Below are 9,346 nucleotides of genomic sequence, written 5' to 3' on the forward strand. Positions count from 1 at the left end.
AAATCTTGGAGAGGGATGAGTATTATATATTAGATGCTATTCTTAGACGGCACATTCTGGTCCAGTCAGCAGGGACGAGCAGCTCAGCACACACTGACCTGATATCTGATAGCTTTATCACTGACATTAGACTGAGATCAGATTCATTTTTGGATATACTTTAAAACGGTTTGAGGAAGCTGCTTGATTTCACTGTGTGTGTATGTGTTGACTGGACAGACTAATCTGGTCATTATGAGTAATCAAACCAAGGATTTTGACGCAGATGCCCTTTTTTGGCCCTGGATTGTGTTTCGTTTGATGTGATGACTGAATTGGTTCCATTTCACAATTGTATAAATTATGGAACAAAGTGATGAAGGGGTTTTTACACAAACGTCATCTAATCCCGTGGACTGCCATAAAAAGACACACTTCCATGCCTGTTGCTCATCACTTTAAAGTCACACAGAGCTGAGCTGAAGGGCTTCTCTCCCACCACTTCCTCCTTAAAACAAAACTACACAAAAGAAACAGAAAGTGCACCTGAAACTGTTGCTCGTGTTTCAGTTCAGCTCTCAGATTCCCCCACTGCATCTCACACAAGCTGCAGACAGCAGGAGATATAGGGTGAAAATTTCCCACATTGAGGGTACAATCTTTAATAGTGATGTAATTTCTTAAATGAATAGGTTTTATTTTTGGGGACAGTTAGTCATTCAAAAAAAGCAATTTCTAGGACATTGTGTTGCTATTTTTGGACATTCTAGAGATAAAGTGTTTAACTGATTGAGAAAATAATCCTCAGATTAATCATCAAGTAATCATTAATTAAAACTCCAAACATAAACTTGAAATAATGAGGAATAGTGTAATGTGCAGAGTATAAATTTACTTCCCCAAATACAATTTCTGCTCATTTTCATATTTCTTAGAACCATGAAAAAAAGGAGAAAAAGAAATTGACTAAAGGTCATCTTACTAGCTTTTTCCAGAGCTTTTAGACATATCTCATGGTCTTCCTCAGCTACAACTCCATGATCACAACACAAACTTCATATTCCTCACTAAAAGCTCTGTAAAAAGCCAGAAAGTGGACCTTGACTCATGATTTTCTTTTATGTTATTCTTAAGTGTATTTTCTCTATTTTGAGATATATGTCCATTCATTTATGTCAATTACTTTGTTCTACTACCTTGGATTTATGTTGACACCTGAGAACCTTTTCACAGCCATTTGAGCAACGCCTGAACCAGAAACAATACTGTAAGCTTATAGGATAGGAAACTGGGGCGGCAGACTTCTTATTTTTCAGATTTTACAAGCCTTAATCCCAAGAAGAAACTACAGTTATGAAAAAAAATGAAGAGTTACTGCTTTAAGAGACAGTGAAATATAGATTATAAACTGAGAAATTGACAATCTGCTGGGCTAAATGTAGCGTATGTGAGGCTCTGACACATACAGACACCAGTCTGTGTCCCTCAGGCTGCACTATATTGGAAATGCTAATGTATTCGAATGGATCTGAAAAAAAGAGACCAAAGGAGCTTCAATCTCCTCTGGTTTAAGAAATCACACTTTCACAAGCTGGCGGCCAAGAAATCCTTCACACGAGCCTGTCTTTGAAAGCAGAATGGTGTGTGTGTTTTACGTGTGTGTATGTGTGTGTGTGTGTGTGTGTGTGTGTGTGTGTGTGTGTGTGGTTCCCTGCCTTCCCAACACACGAAGAAAGCCTGAGTGACATCAGACGCCTCAGGAATGCCACAGTAGTAGGAAAGAGAAAGGAGGGAAACAAAGTGAAAGGAATCTCTGGAAGGAGAGATGCCGCTCAACAAGACTGACTGGTTTGCTGGACTGATAGATGAGCCTGCTCTGGTAAAACCTGATCAACACGTGGACCACGTCATTGACTTGTACCTGGGTTTTTCCACTTTGCTCTGAATCCCTATGGTAAACGTTAGCATTTAAGTCAATACTCTCATTTTAGTCCGTTTACATGTCCATTTTGTAGTTTTGGATCTTTTTTGTGTGTGTTTTTACATTTCTTTAGTCATAATACACCTTTTTGTTTGTAGTTTTGTGTCTATTTTAAATTATTTAACTGTCTTTAGTCATTTGACATCACTTATAGTCATTTTACTTCTCTCTTGGGTCATTTTGCTTCAGGTTTTGTGTCTCTATTAAGTCATTTGGTTGACTTTTAACATTCAGAGATTCTGGCTTAAAATATTATGTGCAATAATTTATAGGTTGCCTTTTTGTTGGTACAATACAAGGACATCCAGAGACTGTTGTATTTCACCTACTAAGTATAAATTGTATTAACTGCAAGACAGGGAGCTCTACTTAAAATACACATGGGCTTAAAGACAGAAAATAACACATAGGAACTACTACCAAAGTTCACATTCCTATGGTAAATATGTACTATGATCACACTTATCAACTTAGCTCGTGATGTCAGCAATAAGCCAGCCACAGGCAGACTACTATCAGCTCACACACCCTGACAGAAGAGGAAGTTAGTGCTGCATTGTCACTCAGCTGGCGGGGCTGGTCACTGAGCGGTCACCGCCTGCGTCACGCTTCCCTGGAGGTGTCATTCATAGTGATGCAACACACTGAAATACACTGATGTCTTGGGGGAATTCTTTCAGTGGTCATTTCAGATACTGAGTGACATACTTTTATTTCACAACATTATGTGTCATCTTTCTGTACAGTTTTAGTGAACTTTATTGCCCTGTGACTGAGAGGTTTAGGACAGTTCAGATATATATTAGTGTCACTTCAAAGGTAGAAAATATGTAACATTGCCATTGTCCTGTGAAAAGCAGGTAACTCCAGAACATTTAAATGTTTAAGAAGAGAAGCTCTGTTTGCAGCTTCCTGACAATGCTAGTTTACTTAGTGGGACCCATTAGGAACACATTGAAATACAATGTTTTCATGGACAACGACAAGCATACAGTATGTCTGGTTTATCAAATATAAATGCAATATTGTGTTTTTGTTAATCATATCCACAGAAACATACAGTATGTATATGTATTTATCTTCTTCTTCTTCTTTTAAAAAAAAAAAAAGAAATCCTAATTTCCACTATTCCAGATTGAACTAATGCCATTTCTTGCCCTGGCTCCAGTATTTTGAATTCTTAAAAGGTTCCATGTAAAGTGCACATACACCTTTATACCACTGAGGTATAGACAATTAGTCAATTTAACAATCGGGCTATTTTTTTAAGGCAAAAATGCCAAAAATTCTTTGCTTCCAGCTTCTAAAATTTGCAAATTTGCTCTGTTTTCTCTGTTGTATATAACTGTAAATTGACTATCCTTGATTTTTCAAATAAACAAGTTATCTAAAGATGCCAAATAGCATTTTTCACTTGTTTTCTGACTACTTGGGTCAATCCCAGCTGCTAATGAAACAGGTCTCCAGACCATACAATAATTAATTGATTAATCAAATAATAATCCCTGGTTACAACCCTACATTATCATATTGGGGCAACATTATAAATCAACATAACAGTGATATAAATACTGACAACAAAAATAGTTGTACATGTCTATTTCCCAGTAAAGCAGCCCCACCGGTACAGACTGAACTCCAGCTCTTAATCTCATCACTGAAATCAGGTTCAAGAGAATTTGCAAACACTGTTTTATGTTTGTCATCCAACAAAAAATTCAAATCGGATCGGACCCAGACTTGGCTGAGGGAATGAGGTGGGTGGAAAGGAACAGGCGGCTCTTGCACAATGAAGCCGTGAGGAAATGAGCCCAGAGGAAAGAGAGAAAGAATGGCCATTGACGAGTTGGCTGCGGCTGGTGTGCAGGTTGAGTCAAGTTCACTGGGACATGATTAGTGATTCTGGCTCGACATCAGCTGCCTTATGAAACTTTCATACAGGGTTACATTTGGACTTTTGCAAGCATGGGCACATGCATGAATGTAGAGGGATGAAGAAAGAGATGCAAGTGTGTTAGTGTAGCCTATGATTTACTGTATATATTGACATTAGTTTTGTCATGGTCTAAACAAACACTGCTGTACTTCAGGCCTGTCCCTGTTGTTAGCACACGCTGCCACTCCACAGAAGCTACTGAAGCCAAAGAGCAAACAGTAGCAGCAGTGTAAGAATGAATGGAGCTACAGAGGCCTTATCTTGATGGTGGGATGCCGAGGCAGAAGTTACACGTTTAGCCACAGGCTACTTTATGGACACTCTTTTAACCGCGCCACAATGCAGAAATCCTTTAGAAATGCAGTCAATTCAAGCTTGTAATGTCTGCAGATGCACGTGAGTATTTTAATCCAAAATCAACATGCTGATTATCTGGAAAACTTGCAATTTCTGACAATCAAAAATGTGTGTGTGTGTGTGTGTGTGTCTAGGGCATATCTCTCTGACCGTTAGTCAGACTGACCTCAGAATTTGTATGTGGCTTGTGCATGGCACAAAGTTGTGCATCCTCGATTTTGAAGATTTTTAATTCATTTTTCAAAATATGATTATTTACGTAGGACGTGTGGCGGCATTGCACTGTTTCTGATCGGATGCCTTTTAGGGGAGCTCCGCCCCATTGTGTGATAGGCCTACACCTGGTCAGTAACACAATTCACTCTGGATTTCCACGCTGACTCATCTCGTCTGTAAGTCTATTTAGCCTACCTATCTTTTGGAGTTTTAAGTGCGTTACAAGGTTTGATTTTCCAATAATATTCAAATAGTTTCCAGCGAATATCAATGCTAAGCAGAGATTTAGCTTTATTCACTTCTTATGTTGCTTTACTATGTAATTCAGGGATGACATTCATGTTGCTTAGCGTAATGACCATAATCATTTGATATGAGATACTTCAGATTCAGATTTTCCTTTATTGTCATTGCACAGAGTAACAAGTGCTAGGACAACGAAATTAGCCATCAACCAGTCCAAACATATACTTAAAACACACATACAATATGACAGAGGTGGACAGGACAGGGAGACAGAGATGAAGAAAAGAAACTCGGGGAACATAGGACCTTTTTTAGAAAAAAGGTCCTATGTTCCCCGTTTTTCCCAAAAAGGACCCTTTCCCCTGTAGCAATACATACCGGGGAACATAGGACCCATTTTTGGAAAAAGGGTGCCATGTTCCCCACTGTTGCGGGGTTAGGGTTAGGGTTAGGGTTAGGGTTAGCTCGAGACCTGCAGGTTTGACACCCCTGACCCCTAATCTTTCCTAGTCTAGGCCTATTTGCCATGGAATTTGGCAGTAATGGTGGAAAAAGTAACAGGGAACATAAAACCCTTTTTGGGAAAAGCAGGGAAAAAGGGTCCTATGTTCCCCAGTCTCATACAAAGAGGGGAACATAGGACCCAGGGAACATAGACACGCTCCCGAATTAGAGTGTGTCCTCAGAGAGCTAATGCAGGCTTTCCTGGTGCTGTCAGGTCGTGTGTGGTTGACTTAATGATACAGTAATCATCACTGTGTCATCAGGAGCATCACTTCTATATTCACTGCAGCCACACACGCTCGTTTTTTCTTGCTCATTGTTTGTATCACAGTCTCTGTAGTACAGTATAGAGTATATAACTGAATAAACAGTACAGAATAACCCCAGGGTGTTTTATAACTACTGGATCTTTCATGAAAATGTGATATATCTCAGTAAACAGCAGATGTTGCACTACATGCTGCAGCAAAAATGAGTCCCGATATTGGAGGGAATAATCATTTTTTCATTATTGTTCTCATTTCCACTGGAAAATATATTAAAATGGGATGTTTTGCAAAGACTCTACAACCCAAATTCTAAATCTAAGTTGGGATGCTGTACAGTACAATCTTTATATAAACAGAATATGATCTGTTAAATCCTTTTTTGACATGTATTCCATTTAAAAACTGTAAAAGTAGCCACGGGATTGCACTTTCATCCATCTGATGAAGATCATGTGTTATGACTGAAAGCTCCAGAGCAATCACAGTGCTTTGTTTTGAGTTTTGGACAATTGATTTATTACAATAAACTATTTGAAGAAAATAATATTTTTGAATCGTAACATGCTTCACCGTGCCCTTGCTCGTCTGGAGGAAACTGGTGCTTATGTGAGAATCATGTTCTTTGATTTTTCAAGCGCATTCAACAAAACCCAACATACTCAAAAACAAGCTCACAGAGATGGGAGTGGATCTTTCCTTCATCTCCTGGATCACAGATTAACTGACAGGAAGACCACAGTTTGTCAGGTTGGAGAACTGTGTTTCTGGGACATTAATGAGCAGCACAGGGGCTCCACAAGGCACTGTTCTGGCTCCACTCCTGTTCACACTGTACACAGGGGACTTCAAATACAACTCTGAATCCTGCCACATCCAGAAGTACTCGGACGACACTATATCACTGCAATGTGATATATCTCAGTAAACAGCAGATGTTGCACTACATGCTGCAGCAAAAATGAGTCCCGATATTGGAGGGAATAATCATTTTTTCATTATTGTTCTCATTTCCACTGGAAAATATATTAAAATGGGATGTTTTGCAAAGACTCTACAACCCAAATTCTAAATCTAAGTTGGGATGCTGTATAGTACAATCTTTATATAAACAGAATATGATCTGTTAAATCCTTTTTGGTGTGTATGAGGAATGGACAGGAATCTGAATATAGGGATCTGATAAAAGCCTTCAGTGACTGGAGTCACAATAACTATCTCCTACTGAACAACTCAAAGATTTTGATTGATTTGATTCTCAGATGAATCAGTAATGAAGATCATGTGGACTTGCAGCCCTCCAGACCCATATGTGTTCCCAGATATACCCAGTGCCTCCCTGGATTCTCAGCATCTTTGGACCCACTTGTTTTTCAGTCACAAACTGACCTATTAGAGCTAACTGCCAGCTGAGCTCTGCTGCCAATCTGTGGGGTAAATAAAGCCAAGCTGTGTGGAGTACAGCTCCTTGCCTCCATTCTTTCACAGCAGCTCCTCAGCTACCAAATGCGATCTCCAAAATAAGCTGCACTGCTCCAGATTTAAACTAGAACAACCTCTCTTTGTGTGTCCGCCTTTTTCTGCACTCAGGCCTCCTCTGTGTCTGCCAGTTTCACTAACACAGGTTAACTTCAGTGTTTAACCAAGGGCTGTGTTTTAAGGGGAGTCCCCTCACCCTCATCCAGCATCACTGTGGGTTTGTTTTCTCAGTGGCAACACCAAATACATCAGGGCTCTATTATTACAATACATCACCACCAGCACACACAGAGGACATGTTTCAGTGCTCAGAGAGAAACTCTAGCACAGACCACATCCTGTCACAGAAGGTCACATTTAGCGCAAGGACTGAATGACAAATTCTTGCCTCAACTAGAGCGGCTGTGGTACTGCACACACTGCTGCACCTGCAAGTCCAGGGTCTTGCTCAAGAGCACATCATCCTGACTCCACCTTTAGTCAAGCAGCAGCAGCCTCACATCAGTCAGCCAAGAGGGCAGTGGTGATAGAGATATGTGATGCTACCCCCACCTAGGGCTGGGCAATATATCGATATAGAAGATATATCGATATATTTTAAAATGTGATATGGAATTAGACCGTATCGCTATATCGATATAGTTCATAGTTCAGTATTTTTTTTCTTTTATAAAAAAAGTGCTGCCCTTACAGTTTGTCATATTTAGTTCTTTTGTAATGTTCGTTATTCTTTTCTCATCTAAATATATCTATTTCAGAAAAAGATTGGCCTATTTAATTTCATAGGCTATTTTTATTTAATATATTTTTCTATTTAAATGTGCACTTTATGGAGCTTTGATTTTAAAAAATAAGGTACTCCTGTTGTTATACAGTATTTATGTTCACTTAAATAAACGGTTTTAATAAAAACTACTTGTGACATGTCATATGTGACTTTGACTGAACATTTGCTCTCACTTTACGATAAAAATATCAGGATATATATCGTATATCGATATTCAGCCTAAATATATTGGGATATGACTTTTGGTCCATATCGCCCAGCCCTACCCCCATCTCTGATCCAAACTCCAACCTCACTGGACTTTAATTCCATTAAACCACAAAGTTGTCATGTATGAATGAACGTATGAGTGTCCCGGTGTCCTGTCTGTCAGCTCGCCACCCATCATCCACCCCCACCACCCTAGGGCCGCAGCATCCATCCCGCCCAGCAGCAGCAGCAGCAGCAGGACTCACCCAGTGTTTTGACTGCGATCTGCCGCGTCAGAGGCGGTGGCAGGTTGATGCAGACCAGATCCACATCCTGATGCAGCAGCACGTCGTCGATCCGGTTGGTGTAAAAAGGTACGTTCATCTCCTTGGCCAGCTCCTCCGCCTCCTCCTGCGTCCGGCCCCACAGCGCTTTGACGGCGAAGCCCTCATTCTTCAGCAGCGGGATGATCACCCTGGCGGTCAGGCTGGTGCCGAACACGCCGACCCCTGGAAGCATGGCTCCTGTTTAGTAGTCTGATCTCTCTGGTTTCAGTTTGTATTGTTTCACAGCTCCAGATGACGCCAGACCTGCTGCTGCTGCTGCAGCGGCGGCTGAACGGGAGGGACGCGGCGGCTGGGACCGTCAGGTTGGCCATCCACCTGCAGACAAACACCCGCTGAGCTGCATGTCTCCGTCACTCCGGCTCATAGATCGGGCATGTAATGTCGTTATAACTCCCGGGAAATAATCCAAAAACAGACACCGGCTTCTTCGGCGTTAAAAAGAACAATTTAAATGCACCATTCCGGTCTTTACCTCGTCCCCGTCTGACAGCGATCAGCGCACTGACTGCGCCAAGCAGCGAAGGGCATGTCACCTCCTTCCTGATCTGTGAAGCTCCTCCAGCAGGACCCGCTCCTCACACACGGCGGGACGGAGTCAAAGAGAGGCAGAAAGGTGTTTAATGTGACGGCATGCTGACAGAAACACGGTCCGAGCCCTCAGTCCTCCCCGGAGGATCCAGCAGCAGCAGCAGCGCTACTATGAACGCTGCTATTGATGTTGCTGCAGCTCAGACCTGCAGTCAAGTCAGACACGGTGACCGGAAACGGTACGGGCAGAGTATTTTCAAAATAAAAGTTTTATTGACGCGCGGCGTTTATGTAGCACCGTGAGGTATAGAACAGGGGTCAGACAGCAACCTTTACGAACAAAAAAGCCACTGTTGCCCAAAAAGAGAGAAAACATATCGTAATGGAGCCCCAAACCTTATTTTGAGCCTTGAAATGAAGATGAAACAGCCCACTAAGTCTAAATTCGCCTACAAACATTACTAATAGGTCATAATGAGCATTTGTTAATATTATTTTATCAGATTGCAGCCAGGACCCAAGTGCAAATGT

At 41.2% G+C, this 9,346-nt stretch overlaps 1 protein-coding gene across 1 annotated transcript in view; it reads right to left on the bottom strand.

Annotated features, from left to right (window-relative positions):
* Positions 1–9,075, bottom strand: part of gfod1 (glucose-fructose oxidoreductase domain containing 1) — a 44,389-nt gene extending 35,314 nt beyond the window's left edge. Inside the window, exon 1 of the mRNA XM_059326871.1 lies at positions 8,207–9,075. Coding sequence (XP_059182854.1) covers positions 8,207–8,459 — 253 coding nt within the window. The 5' untranslated portion in view covers positions 8,460–9,075. The remainder of the gene's footprint in view (positions 1–8,206) is intronic.
* Positions 9,076–9,346: the final 271 nt, after the last annotated feature.

This window comes from Centropristis striata, chromosome 23 (assembly GCF_030273125.1).
Source record: "Centropristis striata isolate RG_2023a ecotype Rhode Island chromosome 23, C.striata_1.0, whole genome shotgun sequence".
Classification (NCBI taxonomy): Eukaryota; Metazoa; Chordata; class Actinopteri; order Perciformes; family Serranidae; genus Centropristis; species Centropristis striata.